A 26,247-nucleotide genomic window follows, 5' to 3' on the forward strand; every position below is an offset into this window, starting at 1 on the left:
ATGATATTTCCTAGGTTTTCTTGTAGGGTTTTTATGATTTTAGGTCTTATGTTTGAGTCTTTAATCCATCTTGGGTTAATTTTTGTATAAGGTGCAAGGAAAGGGTCCAGTTTCAGTTTTCTGCATATGGCTAGCCAGTTTTCCCAACAGCATTTATTAAAAAGTCAAGAAACAACAGATTCTGGAGAGGATGTGGAGAAATAGGAACGCTTTTACATGGTTGGCAGGAATGTAAATTTGTTCAACCATTGTGGAAAACAGTGTGGCGATTCCTCAAGGATATAGAACCAGAAATACCAATTGACCCAGCAATCCCATTACTGGGTATATATCCAAAGGATTATAAATAATTCTACTATAAAGACACATGCACACATGTGTTTATTGCAGCACTATTCACAATAGCAAAGACTTGGAACCAACCCGAATGCCCACCAACGATAGACTGGATAAGGAATATGTGGCACATATAAACCATGGAATATTATGCATCCATAAAATGGGTGAGTTCATGTGCTTTGCAGAGACATGGATAAAGCTGGAAACTGTAATTCTCAGCAAACTAACAGGAACAGAAAACCAAACACTGCATGTTCTCACTCATAAGTAGGAGTTGATCAATGAGAACACATGGACACAGGGAAGGGAACATAACACACCAGGGCCCGTTGTGGGCAGGGGGCTAGGGGAGGGATAGCATTAGGAGAAATACCTAATATAGATGATGGGTTGATGGGTGCAGCAAACCACCATGGCACGTATATAGCTATGTAACAAACCTGCACGTTCTGCATATGTATCCTAGAACTTAAAGTATAATAATAATAATAAAGAAATAATTGAATCCAATGAGGGAAACCTTAAGGAAATGGAGGATTCTTTGAAGTCCAATACATATTCCCCTATCTTATACCCTATTCATCTTTCCAAAAAATATGCTATATAATGACACTCACCTGCATATGACTCTCAGCTACCAGCTCAAACCAATTGCTTAAGGCAAATTGAAAGGCCATGATAATCTTCACTCCTCCCACCTTCACCCACTTCAGTGAATTTTCTTTTACTTTTCTTTTGTTGGAACTGTATTTCTCCAGCTCCTTCTCACACTAATTTCACTTCACTGCTCAAACTCTGACTTGCCCAAATTGCCTTCCTTGACCACCCCTATGTAAAATACGCTCCCATCGCTCTACTTTATTTTTCTTTAGGGCAGTTATCACCACATGGCATATCTTGTCTTCCTTCTTTTCTTGTTTGTTGCCTTTCTCCAGTGATTAAAATGTAATCTTGGCCATAAAGCCAAGATATTGTTTTTGTTTTCAGCTATAAAACAACATATAGAAAAATGACTAGCGTATCATAGGTACTCAATGTTTATTGAAAGAAGTCTAAACCCTGATGGAAGGCCTTCAAAGCTGCACTTTGTTAGTGACTTAATCACTTTTTATGGAATGATATTACATATTATTAACTAGCCAGGAACAGACTGGAGACTTGAGAACTCTGAAGAAAGTTATATGGGATAGACAGATGGAAGCAGGGACAAACTAGAGAGATGTTAGAATGAGGGCCAGTAAGTGCTTAGACTACAGTTGTGGTTGAGAACCATAAGTATGTAACATTCAAATACATGTGATATGAGAGACAACCTTGAAATTAAGGGCCTCAAATGTACATAAAGTTATTTCAGTGATGTTCAAGCTGATTTATTCTAGTAATAGTGGCCTGGTCTCTCTAAGTGTGAGGAATGAAAAAAACAAAACAAAACAAAACAAAACACCAGCTACAACTTTGTTTGAAATTTTAATGTTTTTGGCAAGTGATATACAGTTCTATATTTCAGAGATAGTGGAGAAAAGACCTCATTTAGTCATCAATACAGTAAATATGATATCACAATCCAGATCTGGCATATCTAATGCAAACTAAAAAGATTATAACCAATATGGAAAATATTCCACACAATCTTCTTTTGGCTCAATACTGTTGACTTTTCAAGAAGCATGCCAAAATATATTGATAGTAGGAGGTGATGTGGTAGATGAAATTATAAAGGAATTATTTTTCTAGTCATACCTATGAATAAAGAAAAAATATTGGATTATCTATAAAATTTATATTCCAGAAAACACATACTACATATAATACGTAAAATACTTATGCACAAAATACATATAAACATTCAAACATGCAAGCTAGTGTAATATAATTATTTATAGTTATTACTAAGTTATTACTAATTGATATTTTCTAGTGCTAAAACAGTAGGCTATTAATATTTATTTTATAAATGACTAAATGATTGATAGTTAATAGCCAAACTCTTCACTGTGTTATGCAAATAAAGATTCTATTTAATGCTCCCATTAAATAAGAAGTATTTACATCTCTCATCCAATTTTGAAGAAATATTTTCTTAATTTCCAAATAGTTTACTAGACATAAAATGCAATATTACTTCCTACACTATTTCTTGAGCATTTGGATTATTGATTTGTCAAATAACTACACTGGGAAAATGTCCTTTTGGAAAAAATTTTAAAAGCCTTTAAAAAGTAAAGTCTTCATAATCTATTTTATTAGAAATCTTTTTATTAATAGTTTTATTTTGTAAATACTCTGTATATTTAATTTACTTCTGCCTTATAATATTCTTCTCGCATTGCCTTGCTTTATTTCTGGTTTACCTAAAGGTTCAGGTCTTAATCTAATCCAATTGACAGTAACATGCTCACAATTCTAATTTTGCACTTAGTAAACTTCTTTGTAAACCTGTTTACCCTTCTAGAACTGAGGTTAAGGAAGGTTGTCAGTATCTCATTTTTTTTTTACCAAGTTTCTCATATTGTGGGACTCATGAAAAGCAATTTCAAAATACAGAATGAATGACATCAAAGGGACTATCACGATTCAGAAAATACAACTACAACCTCAGCTCTCTTCCATAACAATTATGGTGTTATTTTTCTCATATAAGGTTATTTGGAAGGGTTGTTTGATCTCTTTCCATTGTCAGGAAAACCAAACAAAAATAGAATCCAGCTGTGAGACCAATGCCCTTTCTCATTATTTTTGAACTCCTGAACATGGATATGGGGTTGCCTCTGTAGTTGAGTCTTTCAGAGGAAGCAACCTAGGACCAGACACTAGGTTGGAATCTTGGCTCTTTCACTTATCACATATAATATGATCATGGGCAATTTATGTAACTTTTTTGTGCATTGCTTGTCTCTTTTATACATTAGTTAATAATGATAACAACTTCACAGGGTTATGTGACCATGAAACTAGTTAATATTGGAAAAAAAGTTTAGAACTGTGGCGGGCGCACTCTAAGCACTCAACAAACGTCAGCTATTATTATCAGATTTGCTGTTGCACCCTTGGTCATGATGATGTGTACTTATTATTTTACACATCTATGCATATAGGTTTTGACCAATAATTTAAGTTTAGGAGATGTAGATAGAACAATGGAGATAAACTGAGGGAGACTAAACTTCAGAATGGAGAAACCTCTAATAATTATAGTGAAAATATAAGGAAAAAAGGAGACCAGATAAAGTGAACCATGACTGTAAGTTACCATTGACTTGATGCTCTGTCAGACTTTTTTTTTTTTTCTTTACTATACTTTAAGTTCTAGGGTACATATGCACAACGTGCAGGTTTGTTATGTATGTATACATGTGCCATGTTGGTGTGCTGCACCCATTAACTCATCATTTACATTAGGACCTGTCAGACTATAAATCTACTGTGGAGGCAAATGCAATCTAGACTGGAATCTCAAAGGGAATGACAGTGATCACAAGCAGGAAAGTAGGCTTTATATATTTATCTAGATCTGTATGTATAGATCCGGAGAAGTTGCTGCAGGAAAAATTTGTATAAAGTAGCTCAAATTGTAAAATTAAAAAAATCTACTAAAAATATATATATTTCTCCAAGCAGAAATGTTGAGTGAAAGTCGAAAGGCAAACTTCAAAGTAAACCAGTGTAGCCACTTGTCTTTGTGAAGATTTCTTCTAAGGGTCGTTACTTCTGGTTAAATGCATCCAGTTCACCGAGGAAATTTTCTATAGTTTATTTTTTTAAATTTGCAAAAAAACCATATGCCTGCAAGTTACACAGATAACTCTTCTTTGTGAATCAAAAAGTGTATAGCGAAAGTTAAAGTATTTTATAAGCCAACCTCTGATTTAAAGAGAATTTATCTAAATGATTCAAATTATTGCTTTGATGTTGCATTCTTAAGTGAAGATCCTACTTAAATTTTTGTTCAATGACTAGTCTTAAAGGTACTTACTCAAGCTCAAATTGCAGCAGTTAATTCAAGAATCTTACACGTTCTTCTTAAAAGAAAAAGAATAATGCATTTTAACTATTTATATCTCACTTGAAATATTTAGAAACAATTTTAGACATCTAACATTCAAACCTAAATTATGAAAGTCTTATTTTCTATAGTGATAATGATAAAGTCCTCCAAATGTTACATGCCTATCTAAGAAATTCAATCACATCTCAAAATAAAAATAGAAAATAGAATCCAGAGAATTATCAGACCTCAGACCCAGTCCTAGGACTTCTGATACCAAATTATTAATATTTATACTAAATTTTCAGCTTTTTTTTTTTTTGAGACGGAGTTTCACTATTGTTGTACCCGTTGGAGTGCAATGGCGCGATCTTGGCTCACTGCAACCTCCACCTCTCGGGGTCAAGTGATTCTCCTGCCTCAGCCTCCTTAGTAGCTGGGATTACAGGCGCCTGCCACCACGCCCAGCTAGCTATTTTTGTTTTTAGTAGAGATGGAGTTTCACCATGTTGGCCAGGCTGGTCTTGAACTCCTGACCTCAGGTGATCCACCTGCTTCGGCCTCCCAAAGTGCTGGGATTACAGGCGTGAGCCACCGCGCCCAGCCAATTTCAGCTTTTTAGGTTCAACTTCCTGCTCTACCATTTACTTCTTATGTTAAAGAAAAGGCGTCCTAAGCCAAAAGACTTATTAAATGAAGGTAAACTATTAAATGTAGCTTGGAAAATTGAATCCACTTCTTTTAATTTCAGAATCTGTTGTAAAATAAAATTAGTTATTTCTATTTTTCTACTTCAATGGATTACTGTAAAAATCAAGAGGATATATACACAAATGTTTAGAAAATTAAAATCTAATATAATGCAATTCTTTTTCCCTAGCATTATGATTGCAGTTATATTTGAAACATATGATTTTTATTTCATTACTAGCCTTGATGTTTTGATTTAAATTTGATTTAACTTCTACGTGATACTAACTTATATTCTTTTTCTTTATTTCATTTCTTTTTATGTCATTTTTCACAAAACACAATAATTTTTTTTTTTTTTTTTTTGAGACGGAGTCTCGCTCTGTCGCCCAGGCTGGAGTGCAGTGGCGCGACCTCGGCTCACTGCAAGCTCCGCCTCCCGGGTTCACGCCATTCTCCTGCCTCAGCCTCTGGAGTAGCTGGGACTACAGGCGCCCGCCACCACGCCCGGCTAATTTTTTTTGTATTTTTAGTAGAGACGGGGTTTCACCGTGGTCTCGATCTCCTGACCTCGTGATCCGCCCGCCTCGGCCTCCCAAAGTGCTGGGATTACAAGCGTGAGCCACCGCGCCCGGCCGACAAAACACAATAATTACATATTTTTTAAAAAGGCAAACGTACCCAAATGGGAATATATGGGTAGGTGTTTTCCTGATTGTGATTCCACAGGTTCATAGACTACAAGGGGAACAGCCTGGACATATTGGGGGACAGTGAACTTCTGGAGAAACTGATTGGCTTTCATCTAGAAAGAAATAAAATTATTAATAATTACCCCACATTTAATCTCTCCCAGAACTCAAAAGAGAGCTACATACAAGCAAATGAATTAAAACTTTGCCTATTTAGATAACTGTTAAATTATTCCAGGTAGAACCAGCAAAAGGAGAGTTTACTTATGTAAAAATCACTGTAAATATTTATATGCTATGGAGTAAACTTCAGAATTAAAGAGAGTCTCTAATTCTGACACTCACACAAAGATGTCTAAAAGAAAAATATAAATTTATATGTAAGAAGCCAAGAGGAAAATTATTTGAATTACAGAGATAAGTGTCTCAGTTTATTATTTATTGTCATGCATATAATCCTTAGAGTCAGAGAGGCTCAGCATAATTTTTTGTGATTTTACTCACTGGAATCTGTGATACTGATCTTGTTGCTTAAGCTCTCTGAGCATCAGTTACATTGCAGAATTATGTAAGTTAATATATAGAGAGCATTCTGATTGGTGCTGGTCACCTATTTTACATACAATGGATGCTCCCTACATCCAAGTTCTTTCTTTAAGCATTCTTCATAAACCTTATTATAGATTTTGATTATTGTAGGTAATAAAGATGGAATTAAAATAACTTTACACAGGATAATTTCTAGTTTTTATGAACATACAGTAAGTGTGGACTGGATCCATGGCTATGATATAAAATTGATATAATGGTAGAATTCTTCTGGGATCATTATGACAAAGTATAAAGATTTTCATAGCACCTAGAACTTATGAAACCAGATAGGTTTTTAGCTGGGAGAATTAGTTTGAGAACATTGAAGCAAATAGTACTTCTGTTACAAAAATTGTACAAGAAATTTCAGTGTCTAGGATGATGATGACCATAATATTAATATTACTGCTATAGTACATTTATTGTATTACACAGTTTACATGTATTACCTGAAATGATCCTTACCAAAAAAATTAACTTCAGAAGTATATTTACATGTTCACTTTTTTGTTGAAGACACTGTAGTTGAGAGGGACAAAGTACTTAAGAAATGTCACAGCCATAAAAAATGGTGGAGCTGCAGTTGGAATATAAACTCTCTGACTCCAAAGCCTATGTCCTTTCACTGAGATACATAACCCTCTATACCACACTGACTGGCTACAAGAACTATGGTTTGAAAATAATAGCTAACAGTCTTTTATTTAGGGAAATTAGGTCATAACATACTGTCAAAGAGAAGTTGGAATATAGTTGTGTTTACTGGTACCTTGATTAAATCATTTAAAATACAAACATTATTTTTTGAGATTTGCAATTGCTCAAAAATCAATAGATTAAAATTGTTTTTCTTAAAAGACATATTCATAGTTATTTGAAAAGAAAGGTGCATACCACGATAACAACAGTAACAAAACTACTCTAGATTTTGAATTTGATTTTAAATATTTATTTGGAATTCAGTGATGTGAAAGTTGAGGGGAAGAAAGAGTTGAGATTTTGTATATATACATGTATATATATGTGTGTGTGTGTTTATATATATTTTTTCTTTATTTGCACTGTAAGTTTATGAAATAACTACCAGTACTTTCAGGTAGTTCTTTTCTTCATTTGACTTAATTTTCTGTTAAGAACCAAAAACAACTGTTATGAAAACAGAAGAAATTACTACTGGGTAATATTAATTGTATTTTGTTTCAAAGATATTTACATACCCCAGGGAATACTTCAGCAGATTCCTAAAGGAAAGAAATTAAAAGTCAGCTTTACTTGTATGACACACCAGTAATTGCAGGTAACTAGTTATAGTAAAGAGATAAAGCTAATTGAAAAATTCAGAGCCAAGTCACTGTTAATGAGAAGTGATCTTAATCACTGATTAAAGAAATCAATTAAGAATCATTACAATAAAACATTCATTATTAGGCACAAACTCTGTGTTAACAATGACACATTTCTAAAGATATGTGCTATTACAAAGTTTTCATCCAGGTGCATTGTTCAGACTGTAAAAATTACTACAGATAGTAGTCAGGTAAAATAATGAACACATAGGCCAGGTGAGGTGTGATGTAAACCAAAGCTCACATGCCATTTCTAGAAGTGATATGGGTTCTTATACTGAGATTGAAAGAAAGAATAAAATATGCTTCCTAAGGCACTGATGAGGAAGACCTTGGACTGTGCCTCAGGTCACAAGACTCCAGCTCACAATCCATATTTCCCCCTTCCCCAGGACCTTTTCCAATTGTGCTCACCTACCTGGCTCTTTCTATTACAATAGGTGTTTCTTGTGGCAGTCACCAAATAACTCACCCTAGTGGATGATACTTATTATCTCCTAACTAATACTAGTTATCTCCTAAATAATATTGAGAGAGTAAAACTTTAGTGAAAGCAATTGGCAGGCTCTAGATTTCATACTGAGCTATTTTAAAAAATGAAGTTCAGGCTGGGCGTGGTGGCTTATGCCTGTAATCCCAGGATTTTGGCACAGTTATGTCATAACTATTATGAAATAAAAATAACTTTTTAAAATTTATGTAATAAAAGATAACTTTAAATTTTTATTTAACTTTAGTAGTTATGGCTTACTTCTTGGGAGATGCTGGTAGATTCCTTAGGAAAGAAAAGATAAGACATCTTAATTATATATCAATTCAGATATTACTTTCCACCATGCAGTTTGCTACTTTTTCACGAAAGAACAAGACTAGGCAAATCATTAGGTGATATTCAGGGTATCTCTAGGCATATGTTATGCACCATTAGTAGAAATATATTTGAAAATTAACAATGTATAAAGTTGAATCTTTATGTGGAAAACATATAATAAATTCCTCTTATCCAGTTTACAAATTTGAGAATGGACACCATGATTCCTGAAGGAATATTGTTATTCAGTGACAGCTAGAAAAAGAAATGGTATTGAACATTTTTTTCTAGAGCCTGGTCCTGTACAAATCTAATCTGGCTAACTTTGAATGTTACAGTTGTAGTCGGCATCCACAAATTATTCTTATCATTGCTGCACTTTTTATTTTCTCTAATTCTGTAATTCTAATTTTATGCATAAAGAATAATAATTTGGAATAAAGGCAATCTTGTACAGAATTTAATATCTGGAAATGGATGTCAAGATGCTGTCTACATGAGAAACTGCTTCATCTCACTAGATAAATGATGCCCTTTTTTCTGCATAATAACAAATATAAAAAAAATTCAATTTTCTGACCTGATTAAATAATCAAGTGAAATATCTGACCCTTTCTGGAAAAAGTTTAGTTAAAATCAGTCTTCCTTTATTAAATTCTTGTAGTTTCCCACAGTAGCAATACACAAATAATTCTGTGCCTAAAAGAAATGACCGTCTAACTTAATTTATTTATTATATTTAAGAGTTGGCACAAGTATTGGATTGTAGTTATTAAAGATGCCACATTTTAAAAAGTAGAATACTATATGTGGAAATGCGCTAAAGAATCAGGTAGGAGAAGGAAATAAAGGGTATTCAATTAGGAAAAGAGGAAGTCAAATTGTCCCTGTTTGCAGATGACATGATTGTATATCTAGAAAACCCCATTGTCTCAGCCCAAAATCTCCTTAAACTGATAAGCAACTTCAGCAAAGTCCAAGGATACAAAATCAATGTACAAAAATCACAAGCATTCTTGTACACCAATCACAGACAAACAGAGAGCCAAATCATGAGTGAACTCCCATTCACAATTGCTTCAAAGAGAATAAAATACCTAGGAATCCAACTTACAAGGGACATGAAGGACCTCTTCAAGGAGAACTACAAACCACTGCTCAATGAAATAAAAGAGGATACAAACAAATGGAAGAACATTCCATGCTCATGGGTAGGAAGAATCAGTATCATGAAAATGGCCATGCTGCCCAAGGTAATTTATAGATTCAGTGCCGGCCAGGCGTGGTGGTTCACGCTTGTAATCCAAGCACTTTGGGAGGCCGAGGCGGGCGGATCACGAGGTCAGGAGATCGAGACCATGGTGAAACCCCATCTCTACTAAAAATACAAAAAAATTAGCCTGGCGTGGTGGCGGGCGCCTGTAGTCCCAGCTACTCAGAGAGGCTGAGGCAGGAGAATGGTGTGAACCCAGGAGGCAGAGCTTGCAGTGAGCCGAGATTGTGCCACCACACTCCAGCCTGGGAGACAGAGCGAGACTCCATCTCAAAAAAAATAAAATAAAATAAAAATAAAAATAAAAAAATAAAAAATATAGATTCAATGCCATCCCTATCAAGCTACCAATGACTTTCTTCACAGAATTGGAAAAAACTACTTCAAAGTTCATATGGAACCAAAAAAGAGCCCGCATTGCCAAGTCAATCCTAGGCCAAAAGAACAAAGCTGGAGGCATCATGCTACCTGACTTCAAACTATACTACAAGGCTACAGTGACCAAAACAGCATGGTACTGGTACCAAAACAGAGACATAGATCAATGGAACAGAACAGAGCCCTCAGAAATAATGCCACATATCTACAACTATCTGACCTATGACAAACCTGACAAAAACAAGCAATGCGATAAGGATTCCCTATTTAATAAATGGTGCTGGGAAAACTGGCTAGCCATATGTAGAAAGCTGAAACTGGATCCCTTCCTTACACCTTCTACAGAAATTAATTCAAGAGGGATTAAAGACTTACATGTTAGACCTAAAACCATAAAAACCCTAGAAGAAAACCTAGGCAATACCATTCAGGACATAGGCATGGGCAAGCACTTCATGTCTAAAACACCAAAAGCAATGGCAACAAAAGCCAAAATTGACAAATGGGATCTAATTAAACTAAAGAGCTTCTGCACAGCAAAAGAAACTACCATCAGAGTGAACAGGCAACCTATAGAATGGGAGAAAATTTTTGCAACCTACTCATCTGACAAAGGGCTAATAGCCAGAATCTATAAGGAACTCAAACAAATTTACAAGAAAAAAACAAACAACCCCATCAAAAAGTGGGCAAAGGACATGAACAGACACTTCTCAAAAGAAGACATTTATGCAGCCAGAAAACACATGAAAAAATGCTCATCATCACTGGCCATCAGAGAAATGCAAATCAAAACCACAATGAGATACCATCTCACACCATTTAGAATGGCCATCATTAAAAAGTCAGGAAACAACAGGTGCTGGAGAGGATGTGGAGAAACAGGAACACTTTTACACTGTTGGTGGGACTGTAAACTAGTTCAACCATTTTGGAAGTCAGTGTGGCAATTCCTCAGGGATCTAGAACTAGAAAAACCATTTGACCTAGCTATCCCATTACTGGGTATATATGCAAAGGACTATAAATCATGCTGCTATAAAGACACATGCACACGTGTGTTTATTGTGGCACTATTCATCTAATATTTATATTTATATTTATATTTATTTAATATTTATACTAAATTTTCAGCTTTTTTTTTTTTGAGACGGAGTTTCACTATTGTTGTACCCATTGGAGTGCAATGGCGCGATCTTGGCTCACTGCAACCTCCACCTCTTGGGGTCAAGTGATTCTCCTGCCTCAGCCTCCTTAGTAGCTGGGATTACAGGCACCTGCCACCATGCCCAGCTAGCTATTTTTATTTTTAGTAGAGATGGAGTTTCACCATGTTGGCCAGGCTGGTCTTGAACTCCTGACCTCAGGTGATCCACCTGCTTCAGCCTCCCAAAGTGCTGGGATTACAGGCGTGAGCCACTATAGGGTGGCTCATACTTTTGGAATCATATCACTATACACTATTCATCTTGACTTGGAACCAACCCAAATGTCCAACAACGATAGACTGGATTAAGAAAATGTGGCACATATATGCCATGGAATACTATGCAGCCATAAAAATGATGAGTTCATGTCCTTTGTAGGGACATGGATGAAACTGGAATCCATCGTTCTCAGTAAATTATCGCAAGGACAAAAAACCAAACACCACATGTTCTCACTCATAGGTGGGAACTGAACAATGAGAACACATGGACACAGGAAGGGGAACATCACACTCCAGGGACTGTTGTGGGGTGGGGGGAGGGGGGAGGGACAGTATTAGGAGATATACCTAATGCTAAATGACGAGTTAATGGGTGCAGCACACCAACATGGCACATGGATACATATGTAACAAACCTGCACATTGTGCACATGTACCTTAAAACTTAAAGTATAATAATAATAATAAAAAAAGAAATGCTATTGCATTTTCAGAAAAAAAGAATACTGCAATGTTTCCATATAACTATATATTGCTTAGATAAGGATATGTCTATTTAGTTTTATGATAAATGCTGAAAATTATAGTGTTGAGCAGATGTCCTCTGTCAAGGAGAAGTTTTGAACATTAAAGCATTTTCTTTACATAAAAAATTGACTTTAAAATCAAAATGTGGCAAAATGTTAGTGTATTAGCCATCCACTAGTAACTATAATTTACTTTTAGCTAAGCAAAAATATTTTAGTAAGAGGAATGACTGAGACCAATTAAAAAACAAAAAAGTTAAGAAAGAAATGGTTAAGTCTAGTGGAGTCTAAGGGAGAAGAAACTATTGTTTCCATGTGAAAAATTGATCATGGAAGTGTCTTTCTTCTCTTTTCCTAAGTTGGGTATATATAGTGTATGCAATTCAGCACCTTACCTTTACTATCTAATTGACTTCAAGTCAAGGAGAAAGCAAAATCTGCCATGGCATAAACCTAAGATTCAGAGATAAGGGAAGTAACAAAGACTTTGTGCACCATCGATAAATGGTGATCTTCTGAGGGCATGTCAATTTGGGGAGTAAGGTGGATTGATACTGGTAACTCTTGTTAGTAGTGCTTTTTAATAGTATTTTGGCTAATGATTGGTGGTTTACTTTTATTCTAGAAAATGTCATTTAAATTTATTTGAATTTCTACATTCAAAATGATTGGAACATTTTCCCTCTGGTTAATTTAATTATGTTTTCTTTCAAAAGAAGAAAGAAGCAAACAAAAATGCAGAGCTCACCAGAATGGGACTATTAAGCTAGGTTATTGTCTTAATTTGATTCCCTGGGTTCATAACTATCTGAGGTTGGTGAGAAGCCTGATGATATTGGGGAAAGCTTAACTCTGGGTAATACTGGTTGATTTTGTTCTGTAAAGAAAGAAAATGATCAATATTTACATTAGTATTGAATCTTCTTCATGGCTCAGAGCATATCTGAGCAAAATTAAATTTAAAAGTTTTTAAGATAATATATAAATTATGTCAAATTGACCAAGGAAAAACATTTTCAATATAAAATTCAATATTATAGTGCTTACATTCAAAAAGTGAACTTTAGAATTAAAGAAATCATGTGGCTATTTTAGTTATTCCTGTTGAAGTGAAGCTTTTTAGTGAGTGTAAAAAGCAAAAGAATGTGTGTGAAGGGAAGTGGAGGCTTATCAAGAAATTTGTTAGTTTTTCATTCATTTTTCCACATCCGGTTGAAGAAGCTTTGCAGTTGGAGTAGGGACATCTCAGTTTACATTCCCTTTCCCCTGGACTGGTTGCTTTACCTCTCATAAGCATCACGGAACTTGAAGTTTGATATGGGTTGAAACATGAAGAGTGGTTTTTATTGTACCTGTCACATATGTCCATCTGAAAAATTTTCTAGTATGTTTCTACTTTGATTTTGTTGTGAATACTTAACCAAAAATTCCTGTAGAAATTAAAGGTGGAATCACTTAAAATGGCATCTTCACTCTTAGAGAATTTCCAGTTCATACAAATGATAAGTAAATACGTATATAAAACATGTGCTTTTTTTCGTTGCTCGGGGATAAGTGTTAAATGGACACATGATTACAACAAACAAGGGAAGAATACATTTAAATTTATTTAGACAAAGTTTAAAAAAGATTATCGGAGCAATTAGAATTTTCTAAAAATAAAATAGTTTTATTTTAGAGATGTTGTTTTAACATGACCAAGATTTAAAATGGATTTTTTTGTCTGTGTATACATTTAATAATAATTGCTACTTTTGGTACATCTTAGAAAGTTTTCAAGCAAGTGATTATATAATTTACCTATATTATCTAGCATCATCCTCATAAAAACCTGTAGGATTAGAATTACTAAATTCATTTTCAGTCGAGAAAAATGTAAGGTCCAGAGGTTAAATAATAACTTAGAGAGCTGAAGTTGGAAGGAAATCACTTGACCCTGAAGCCTATCCTCTTTCCTTGCACTGCACACTTCTCTAGTCCACAGAGGATGAGTTATGTGATTTCCTATGGCTTAGAATGAGAGCAGTTAAAAGCTTATAAATTCCTGTTGCTACTTCATAGAGCAGAGTGATGAATTTTGTGTTTGTTAAACTATGGTGATATCTCGATTAGATCACTTTAATTCCTTTTTTTGAGAGTTGAGGTCTTGCTATGTTGCTTAGGCTGGTCTTGAACTCCTGGCCTAAAACAATCCTCCTTCCTCAACCTCCCAAAGTGCTAAGATTACAGGTACGAACCACCATGCCCAGCCTAATAATTTATTATTATGTTTGTAATTCTTCCAAATTTAGTTGGATAGCTCATTTTTCTTAAAAGATAACTCCAGATATATTTGTTAACATAGTATTTATGTATCACAGTAACCACAACAGGAAAAAGTAATTTTATCATAAGTGTGGTGCTAAATATTTCAATGTGGTGCTAAATATTTCATTGAGAAGAAATGATATGATCATTTGGAAGAAGAAATAATTACAAAATATATTCTTTTGCTTGAAATAATACATTGTATGAAAAACTTACCATCTGCTTTAAGTAGATCCTTTCTTCCTTAGTCAGTTCATTGTTCTATTAAAACCCAAAGGATATATTAGAGAAATACAAAATAAAAATGTTACCAATGATAATAATTTTATTTAAATAATGACTTACTTCAGTGGATACTTGAGCAGATTCCTAAAGGAGCGAAATGATAAATAGCTTTACTTGTATGACATAGTAATAATTGTCTCTACATAATTTTAGGAGAAAGTTAGGGACAAGTAATTATTCAGGGTCCAACCTACTAGCACTAAGATAATCTCATTTATTAAGAATTAAATATGTGACATTATTTATCACCAGGACTTTTTCTGTCAACGTAGTAAAAGGACTAAAATGTGTTTTATTTTGAATGCTTTATTAATTTAACATTTTTCAGGAAATTTCATATGACTTCAGAGTACAGGCAGGTGACCAAAAATATGCAAAATAGACCTGGTGAGGGTGTAATAAACTAAACCCTACATGCTCTTTGTTGAAATGACAGACATGTCTCAAGGCTCTCAGATTGAGATCAACACTTAAAATTAAGGAAAGACTAAGGCGAGCGTCCTAAGGCACTGATTATAAAGAATTTAGGCTTTGTCTAAGGTCATGGGACACTGGACAATAATCCACGATGACACTGCCTGCTGTTCTAGGGCACTCTTACAACCTGGCTCGCCACCACAGAATGTTTCATGGGTTGGTGACTTACACAATTCCTAACTCAAATCTTCATTCAATCTTTTTAAAAGTGGTTCTCAAAGTATTATGTGTATCAGTATCACCTATAGGCGCTGCTAAAATACAGATTGCTTAGCTCCAAACCAGAGTTTTTGATTTAGTAAGTCAGCTGTGAGGACTATGATTTTGTATTTCTAACTGTTTTCCAGGTGCTGTGGTGCTACTTATCTGGGAACTACCATTTGAGAGCTGCTGTGCTAAACAATATTGAGAGGGTTTCCAAGGAGAAATGATGGTGAAGGAAATTGGCAAGCTCTTGACTTGCACAAAAATGCAATTTCCTATTGAGTCACGTATACATTTGCAGAGAGAATAGGGCGGAACAAATAATAATTCTCAATATAGTCAATTTCAGCCACTCAAAATGATTTTGAGTCATGTATGTGATTTTTCCACTTCTCCCTTTGAGTGTTTAGATGTAAATTATCAAACTATTGTATACTACTACTAGAAAGCTGCTATTTCTTTGATTTTAAAAGAACAGTATCTTACCTCACTAGATAAACTGCTAGAAGATTGCTGATAAATTGAAATGAAAATAAAAATAAAATAATTTGGTGATAGGAATAAATTGAATCCTTGAATAGCAGTAGTTACTTTAGATATGTTCCACATTAATTACCTACTTCATCATTGTACTAAACATCCAAAGAAGAATTGAAATAAAAACAATATAATCAGGTTTCATAGGTTCTTATTATGAATCATCTTTGCAAAACAAATGGGAGGGCTTCACATTATCTGTTATTTAAATGGAAGTATCTCCATTATGAGAATAAGGGCAAATTTAAGGGAATAAAAAGAATGGATGCAAAATGAAGTTATAATTTTAAAAAAATTATAAAAATAATTACTGGATTATTAAAAGAGGAATACTCCAGATGTGTTATAGACTATTATTAATATTTAATATTAGGTATACATATTGCCAATCAAATATAGTTCAGATGAATAAAAATGTCTCACCATCGTATCTATTTTATTTGCAGTTTCCTAGTTAAAAAAGAATTAGACCTATTATCCTTGTAGCATTGCTTATAAGGTATATTCTACTGAATGTAAAGAAAAAGCCCACCTACCACAGAGAGAAGCATTTATTTTAGTTTTATGGATTTGAATGAATTATATCAAAATTGTTCATTTCATGATAAAGGTGCCAACAGTAGTAAATTCAAATGTAAGCACCATGAGGGAGGGAATTTGCTTGTTGTATTTATTTACTGTGGTATTTCAGAGACTAGAATATTGTATGGGATACAGTTCTTCCCCGATAATATTTGTTAAATGAATGAGTGAATACACAAAATTAATTTAGTTCACAGCTGGATAATTATTTTTAACTTTAAATAACTGTAAACATTTTAATGTGTATTTGAAATACATAATTAGGACTTAAACCTGTGATTTGCAGATAGATTATAAAAGTTTTCATTAAAAATAAATGTATTTAATTTTAAAAGAGAAAATTTTGAGATAAATATTAAAAATTAGCTGAAGGAATTAAAAATCACAAAATTACTAGATCTCTATTCTTCGTTGGAAATAATTGTGGAAGTGTTTACTGGATTCATTGATTCTTGCACAAATTAATATTCTTCAGTTGAATTATTCATTGAATTAGGACAAGTGCATGCTTTTGTCCTGTTTTTCAAATTTCTCTTACAACAAGTATACTTTTTATGTATGCTAATTTCAACTTTACTCAAGATCAGATTTGAAATCAATGTCTTATACTTGCTAGAATTTGGAGCAAATGTCCTTCCAAAAACAAAATTGGAATTGATTCAAATCCTGATTCAAAAGAAACATAATTTTCCATAATTCTTATATAGATTTTTTAGCATAAAATAAAATACATTAAATGGTCATCCAAAAAGTCAAGAATTAGTGAGGTGAAGAGTAGATGATTGATTATAAATAACTCCATTCAAAGAGATGACACTTTGAAAACTTGGTTCACAAATGGGCCACAAATATGTTTTCACGTGATCCTTTCACACAATTTCATAGCAGTTAAGACAATACAAACATCACTCACTTTACACTTGGAGATGAAAAAATAATACTCACATGGAAAATAATTTGTAATTGATAAAAATACACCTCATTAATCAAACACAACATTAACAAATGAATTTTACCTGACTGGTTCGGAAGACCATATTATTGTTAGGCTTAAACTTCTGGAAAAAATAAATAATACTTATTTTATAGCTATATAAAAATGACAAATTATTTTAAAATATTTAATGTAAGAAGTTATGACTTTTTGGTAGATGCTGGCAGATTCCTTAGAAAAATAAATTAATAATATATTTGATTACTTGTGAAATATTTTATTCATACTACCCAAATGAGCATCAATCCATACTCATTATACAGTAGCTCAAGATAAAATACTTGGTATTTTCCTGAATTACAGAGTGAATTTGACCAAAAATTTTACTCTCCTTAGTGAACTTATTATTATATTCTAGTTAAATAACTGAATCTGAGCTCTTAATGTACTTGTGGGATAAGCCAGATAAAATATTTTTGCAAATGCTAACAGCAAACAGCAAAGGAATAATTTTATTTGCCTTCTGCACAGCTTTCCTTTCTTTGTTTTTTTCTCTCTTTGATTTCTAAATGAAATATATAGTAGCATAACAGGGCAATTATTTGGCCAACCTTAAAGAGCTTTGGAAACCTTGTATGTAGCCATGAGCAAGAAGACATTTAGAAATGAGCACTTAATATAGATGTAGGTGGACCTGAGCCCCTTTCTCCATAATAATATGTAATGGACTCCATAATAATGTGTAAAGGACGCCATTACTTCCATACTAATATCACCATTATTGGATAACTACCAGAGAATCAAGTGGAAAAGTGCACAAATCTAATCTTGTTACATTTGGATGCATGCATTTTCTTTTATTCTCCCCACATGTTCAAGCAATAATTGCACTTCAAATTTTCCATGATTCTGTAACTCTGCTGTTACTGATCACAAAAATGAAACTAACCCAGGACGTTTGTGTTATTAGGTGCCAGGAAGTGTTTTTATAATAAAGTACCTTACCTCACTGGAAAAGGAAGAGTGCTCTATCTCCTATGTAAGTCACAAAAAATAAACACAAATTTAATTTAAAATACCAATGTGAATCTTTGTCTCTACTGTTTAATGGCAATGGAATATTATAGCACTGCTTCTTGGGGAAATTTAATGAAATGAGGCCTCCTTTAACAAATCACCCCGTTTCTAATATTGTCAATAAATAATGAAAACATTACTCTGAATTTCCTCGGAAAACTCTGAAACAAATGTCCCTTGATTTTTAGCTGAGTATCCTTGTCTATTAAATGGAACAATTGAGGCCAACTATTTAATTTTTAAAAGTGAAGGAAAGAGAGTGGTTACATCTAGTAACCACCAGTAGAGCATAAGATAGAAGAAATTATTGATCCGGTGTATTATTGATTACTAAAGCATTGTTTTTTTTTTTTACTTTTTAAACCAACTTGTTCATATTAAAAATGAAATTCTCACTTTAGATTTACTCAGTTGGCTACAAATTTAAGAAGGCACAAATGCCTGCATGTATATATCTCTTACATATGGGGATGTGCATTATAAATGAGTAGACTGAGCACCATAAAAGTAAAAGATGACTTTATGGGAAGAGTGACATGTGGAGTGGGAAGGAGGTGGGTATGTGAGTTTTTTTTCCTGTGAATGAAGGTGCTAATAAGGTTAGGAGATTAAAATTATAGGTAGTACAAAACGTATATATGTATGTATATGTATGTATCTATATCCATGTATGCAAAGCACTTTTACATGTATTGTCTATTACATACTTACAGTTTTGTGACATGAATATCATTATTATATCCTCACTGGGTTATTTGGCAAATAATTTACAAAGTTGCCACTGAAAATCTACAGCTACTAACTCCATCCTCTGTAACATGCCCTTGTGTATATTTTATCATCATGGCTTCTTAATTACTTTCATAAAGAATGACGAAATTCTGTTACTCCATTGATAGCTACCTTTGGAATCCGCAGTTATAGTGGTGAGGCTTTCCTACACTTCTAGAAACATGCGGCAGAGTGGAAATAATCCCTCCAGAAAATTTCAACATATATCCCAACATATTAAGGAGGAAAATTCCTGCCTTTTTTTCCTATACATATAGCCTATCCAATACTAAAGTCACTTTGTAGAAAGACTAATTACCTGAACACTCTGTTTAAGGTAGAGTCAATAGTGTCATCGATCATAGATTAAAAGGTCGCATATTTAGTCTCTGTTTATTACTGTTAATGCCTGAATCTTCTGCATATAGTAAAAAGTTCATTTTTCTTATACATTTAAATAAGAATTGAAACCACTATATGTCCCAGTATGCTTACATGATGTGCCAGAGAAACAGCCAAAAGGCAGGTAAAGATGAAGAACTTCATGGTTGTTTGGTCCTGCAAAAACATGTACAGAAAATTAATCACATTCTTTTATTTATTTACCTATTATTATTTTTATGCCAGATGATTGAGAAAAAGATAATGAATGTTGAAAGCATTTGCTTTTGAGAAGCTCATAAATATGAATATGAATATGAATATAATAGTTTATTTTGAAAGAGACTTTTTTTAACAGGACTAATTTAAAGGCATATTTGTTAAGATGTGGAAGATTCATTCAAATATCATTGGTTCTTGGGGCTAATCTCCAATGACAGGCATTTTGTGAAGAATGATTCTCAGAAAAACAAAATACAACAGGAACTCCTTTTAAAATCAGATTTCAGGGAGTCAAAACATGCAGCCTGACTCCCTAATAGGAAATAGCAGGTAGAATTAACACTGGATTGGGAATAAGGAACCAGGCAGGTCCCAGTTTAACCCTGGACTGGCCACTAAAGCTTCAGTAAGCCAATGGAAATCACCGTACCTTATTTAATACATTTAATAAATGTGAGTTGACTACATGATCTCTAAGATCCCTTCCGGCTAGATTTATGTCTCATACTATTGATATAAACAAATCCACAAGGTTTTCTGAATACCTGTAATGAAATTTCTCTTCCTTATGTTTAAATGAATAAGTAAAAATTAAAGTTATTCTAAAGTATTTTTGATATATGTAACTCTTTATAGTGTACATATTTACAATTTATTTTTAAAGAATAATTTAAAGCTTACCCAGTGATAACAAAATGGGCTTATGTCTTTGGTTCTGTTTATATGCTGGATTACATTTATTGATTTGCGTATGTTGAACCAGCCTTGCATCCCAGGGATGAAGCCCACTTGATCATGGTGGATAAGCTTTTTGATGTGCTGCTGGATTCGGTTTGCCAGTATTTTATTGAGGATTTTTGCATCAATGTTCATCAAGGATATTGGTCTGAAATTCTCTTTTTTGGTTATGTCTCGGCCAGGTTTTGGTATCAGGAAGATGCTGGCTTCGTAAAATGTGTTAGGGAGGATTCCCTCTTTTTCTATCGATTGGAATAGTTTCAGAAGGAATGGTACCAGTTCCTCCTTGTACCTCTGGTAGAATTCAGCTGTGAATCCATCAGGTCCTGGACTCTTTTTGGTTGGTAAGCTATTGATTATTGCCACGATTTCAGAACCTGTTATTGGTCTATTCAGAGATTCAACTTCTTCCTGGTTTAGTCTTGGGAGGGTGTATTTGTCGAGGAATTTATCCATTTCTTCTAGATTTTCTAGTTTATTTGGATAGAGGTGTTTGTAGTATTCTCTGATGGTAGTTTGTATTTCTGTGGGATCGGTGGTGAAATCCCCTTTTTCGTTTTTTATTGCATCTATTTGATTCTTCTCTCTTTTCTTCTTTATTAGTCTTGCTAGCGGTCCATCAATTTTGTTGATCTTTTCAAAAAACCAGCTCCTGGATTCATTAATTTTTTGAAGGGCTTTTTGTGTCTCTATTTCCTTCAGTTCTGCTCTGATTTTAGTTATTTCTAGCCTTCTCCTAGCTTTTGAATGTGTTTGCTCTTGCTTTTCTAGTTCTTTTAATTGTGATGTTAGGGTGTCAATTTTGGATCTTTCCTGCTTTCTCTTGTGGGCATTTAATGCTATAAATTTCCCTCTACACACTGCTTTGAACGTGTCCCAGAGATTCTGGTATGTTGTGTCTTTGTTCTCGTTGGTTTCAAAGAACATCTTTATTTCTACCTTCATTTCATTATGTACCCAATAGTCATTCAGGAGCAGGTTGTTCAGTTTCCATGTAGTTGAGCGGTTTTGAGTGAGTTTCTTAATCCCGAGTTCTAGTTTGATTGCACTGTGGTCTGAGAGACAGTTTGTTATAATCTCTGTTCTTTTACATTTGCTGAGAAGAGCTTTACTTCCAACTATGTGGTCAATTTTGGAATAGGTGTGGTGTGGTGCTGAAAAAAATGTATATTCTGTTGATTTGGGGTGGAGAGTTCTGTAGATGTCTATTAGGTCCACTTTATGTAGAGCTGAGTTCAATTCCTGGATATCCTTGTTAACTTTCTGTCTCGTTGATCTGTCTAATGCTGACAGTGCGGTGTTAAAATCTCCCATTATTATTGTGTGGGAGTTTAAGTCCCTTTGTAGGTCACTGAGGACTTGCTTTATGAATCTGGGTGCTCCTGTGTTGGGTGCATATATATTTAGGATAGTTAGCTCTTCTTGTTGAATTGATCCCTTTACCATTATGTAATGGCCTTCTTTGTCTCTTTTGATCACATGATTATCTCAATAGATGCAGAAAAGGCCTTTGACAAAATTCAACAACACTTCATGCTAAAAACTCTCAATAAATTAGGTATTGATGGGACATATCTCAAAATAATAAGAGCTATCTACAACAAGCCCACAGCCAATATCATACTGAATGGGCAAAAACTGGAAGCATTCCCTCTGAAAACTGGCACAAGACAGGGATGCCCTCTCTCACCGCTCCTATTCAACATAGTGCTGGAAGTTCTGGCCAGAGCAATCAGGCAGGAGAAGGAAATAAAGGGTATTCAATTAGGAAAAGAGGAAGTCAAATTGTCCCTGTTTGCAGATGACATGATTGTATATCTAGAAAACCCCATTGTCTCAGCCCAAAATCTCCTTAAGCTGATTAGCAACTTCAGCAAAGTCTCAGGATACAAAATTAATGTACAAAAATCACAAGCATTCTTGTACACCAATAACAGACAAACAGAGAGCCAAATCGTGAGTGAACTCCCATTCACAATTGCTTCAAAGAGAATAAAATACCTAGGAATCCAACTTACAAGGGATGTGAAGGACCTCTTCAAGGAGAACTACAAACCACTGCTCAATGAAATAAAAGAGGATACAAACAAATGGAAGAACATTCCATGCTCATGGGTTGGAAGAATCAATATCGTGAAAATGGCCATACTGCCCAAGGTAATTTATAGATTCAATGCCATCCCCATCAAGCTACCAATGACTTTCTTCACAGAATTGGAAAAAACTACTTTAAAGTTCATATGGAACCAAAAAAGAGCCCGCATCGCCAAGTCAATCCTAAGCCAAAAGAACAAAGCTGGAGGCATCACACTACCTGACTTTAAACTATACTACAAGGCTACAGTAACCAAAACAGCATGGTACTGGTACCACAACAGAGACATAGATCAATGGAACAGAACAGAGTCCTCAGAAATGATGCCGCATAGCTACAACTATCTGATCTTTGACAAACCTGACAAAAACAAGAAATGGGGAAAGCATTCCCTATTTAATAAATGGTGCTGGGAAAACTGGCTAGCCATATGTAGAAAGCTGCAACTGGATCCCTTCCTTACACCTTATACCAAAATTAATTCAAGATGGATTAAAGACTTATATGTTAGACCTAAAACCATTAAAATCCTACAAGAAAACCTAGGCAATACCATTCAGGACATAGGCGTGGGCAAGGACTTCATGTCTAAAACACCAAAAGCAATGGCAACAAAAGCCAAAATCGACAAATGGGATCTCATTAAACTAAAGAGCTTCTGCACAGCAAAAGAAACTATCATCAGAGTGAACAGGCAACCTACACAATGGGAGAAAATTTTTGCAACCTACTCATCTGACAAAGGGCTAATATCCAGAATCTACAATGAACTCAAACAAATTTACAAGAAAAAAACAAACAACCCCATCAAAAAGTGGGCAGAGGACATGAACAGACACTTCTCAAAAGAAGACATTTATGCAGCCAAAAAACACATGAAGAAATGCTCCTCATCACTGGCCATCAGAGAAATGCAAATCAAAACCACAGTGAGATACCATCTCACACCAGTTAGAATGGCCATCATTAAAAAATCAGGAAACAACAGGTGCTGGAGAGGATGTGGAGAAATAGGAACACTTTTACACTGTTGGTGGGACTGTAAACTAGTTCAACCGTTGTGGAAGTCAGTGTGGCGATTCCTCAGGGATCTAGAACTAGAAATACCATTTGACCCAGCCATCCCATTACTGGGTATATACCCAAAGGACTGTAAATCATGCTGCTATAAAGACACATGCACACGTATGTTTATTGCGGCACTATTCACAATAGCAAAGAGTTGGAACCAACCCAAATGTCCAACAACGATAGACTGGATTAAGAAAATGTGGCACATATACACCATGGAATACTATGCAGCCATAAAAAATGATGAGTTTGTGTCCTTTGTAGGGACAGGGATGAAACTGGAAACCATCGTTCTCAGTAAGCTATCGCAAGGACAAAAAACCAAACACCGCATGTTCTCACTCATAGGTGGGAATTGAACAATGAGAACTCATGGACACAGGAAGGGGAACATCATGCTCCGGGGACTGTTGTGGGGTGGGGGTAAGGGGGAGGGACAGCATTAGGAGATACACCTAATGCTAAATGACGAGTTAATGGGTGCAGGAAATCAACATGGCACATGGATACATATGTAACAAACCTGCACATTGTGCACATGTACCCTAAAACCCTAAAGTATAATAAAAAAAAAAAAAAAAAAGGCTTATGATGCACACCTTTGTGAATACAGAGGGTGTGTCTACACAGGCATCAAATTATACCTTCATATTTTTATTGCATAATTTTTGAAAGATTTCTCAATTATATAGTATAAAATATTTCACCCTTGAAATGAATAATAATACCATATAGTTGATGAAATAATTATTTATTCTTCTAAGATGCAAATAATAAACATGTATAGAGCATATTTCATATAGTCAAAGCTTTGTTCACAATTGTAAGGCGTATTTCATTATCTTTCTATTAAATACCTGAAATAATGTATTTTATATGGCTGTATTTATATCAATTTTACCTATAAATAGCATTTTACCTAGATGAAAGAATTAAAACATGGAAACTGTTGGTTCTTAATTAGACATATTCTTAGTATTTTGGGAAAGGAAATTAAAAATGGCTGTAACTACTAAGCAACAACTATGGCAAATACTGTGCTAGACAGTTTACTGTTATCTGTAATCTTCAAAATAACTATGTAATGTCAGAATTTTTGCCTCCCATTTCCAGATGGAGAAAGTGGTCGAGAGGCCGTATACATACTGATTATCTTGGTCATGACTTCAGAAAATAACATTAGTACTTATAAGACTGTGTCATAATAAGCATAACATATTAATTGTATTATTAAAAAATAAAATAACAAAGAAGTTTGTAATAAATAAAAATGTTTCTTAAGCAATTTATGGTATGTTGATATTGACACCTTTAAAAATAATTGCATTTTTATTGTACAGAAGAGTAATAAGCTTTAAAATATTTTTATTAGCACTTAATATAAGAAAAATAATATATGAAGATATTACCTTGTTTCCCAAATGGAAGACCAGTGGACTACGCAGTGGCTAATCTGCAGTGGGTTATTTTAATACTATTTAAACCTTATTCCTCCCTTATAGGGTAATTCTGTGGTTTAAAATATCTAAAAAGGCACTTGAATTCTAAGAAGTCAGAATGGTTAGAAATTTTTTTCTTGATTTTTGTTCCACAAATTCCAAGGAGTGCTTTAGAACATGGTAACAGGAAATGAGGGTGTTATAATACTGAATAATTGGCTGTATTTTGTATGTAGGCTCATTCATGAAATAGTTTTTTGATTTAAGATAAGTATTTTTTTATTTCCTTGTCTCCTGTTACCAAATTTTCCATAGTGAATATTTGCACCCCATTTCTTGTTACTCTTTATGCCTCATTCAGACCCTTTCCCGAGCACAACATGAATTCTTGTGTCTTTGTGACTGCTCATTTTGTGTGAGCAAGAATTTCCCTCTCTCAAATTCTCATTGGGAATGCCTGATAAATTTCTGTTTTAAAACATCAACTTAAAATTTGGACAAAGCTGTGAAAATATCCTGTGATTCTCATACAAACACAATTCCTTATACAGTTGGTGTATGATTTTTTACATTTAATTAAAAGAAAATATAAAAATTTATATGTAGATAGGTGCTAATACATAACTATATTTGACTTAACAAAGATTTACTGAGAACCTACTATATGCCATGAACTCTTTTGAACACATAAAATAGTCATGAAAAAAGAAAAGTTCCAGGCTTTATGGAGTTTATAGTTTAACTGAAAGGGAGACTAATAAACATGATAATGAAGTAATCTATAGTTGGTTTGATAGTGATAAATACTAAGGGGAAAATGGAATTGGAAAAAGAAATAAAAAGTTTTGGTAGGGAAGGGGTTTTCAATATTAGATAGCATAGCCAAGAAAGCCTCCCTGAGCAAAAGAGTAAAAATGTAAAGAAGTAAGTGTATAAGCCAGGAAGAATGCTGGGAGAAGAGCAACCTAGTGCAGGCCTTAAAATAGGATTATGCGTGGCATGTTTAAAAATAACAAGTAGAACAGTGTGGCTGGAGTTGAGTAAATCTGGTGAACCTGAGGTCAGA

General features: G+C 34.2%; 1 protein-coding gene across 1 annotated transcript; it reads right to left on the bottom strand.

Moving 5' to 3' along the window:
- Nucleotides 1-1,804: 1,804 nt before the first annotated feature.
- LOC129492281 (alpha-S2-casein-like) lies at nt 1,805-25,195 on the bottom strand. Its single transcript, XM_055297411.1, has 13 exons — nt 25,152-25,195; nt 19,731-19,793; nt 18,393-18,422; nt 17,595-17,618; nt 16,295-16,321; nt 15,821-15,847; nt 14,714-14,737; nt 14,585-14,629; nt 8,395-8,418; nt 7,515-7,538; nt 5,696-5,819; nt 4,313-4,358; nt 1,805-2,079 (listed from the first exon to the last, which is right to left on the bottom strand). Exons 2-12 carry the CDS (start codon nt 19,779-19,781, stop codon nt 4,333-4,335), a joined length of 426 nt encoding a protein of 141 aa, XP_055153386.1. The 5' UTR covers nt 19,782-19,793; nt 25,152-25,195; the 3' UTR covers nt 1,805-2,079; nt 4,313-4,332.
- Between the last annotated feature and the right edge of the window lie 1,052 nt (nt 25,196-26,247).

This window comes from Symphalangus syndactylus, chromosome 10 (genome assembly GCF_028878055.3).
Source record: "Symphalangus syndactylus isolate Jambi chromosome 10, NHGRI_mSymSyn1-v2.1_pri, whole genome shotgun sequence".
Lineage (NCBI taxonomy): Eukaryota > Metazoa > Chordata > Mammalia > Primates > Hylobatidae > Symphalangus > Symphalangus syndactylus.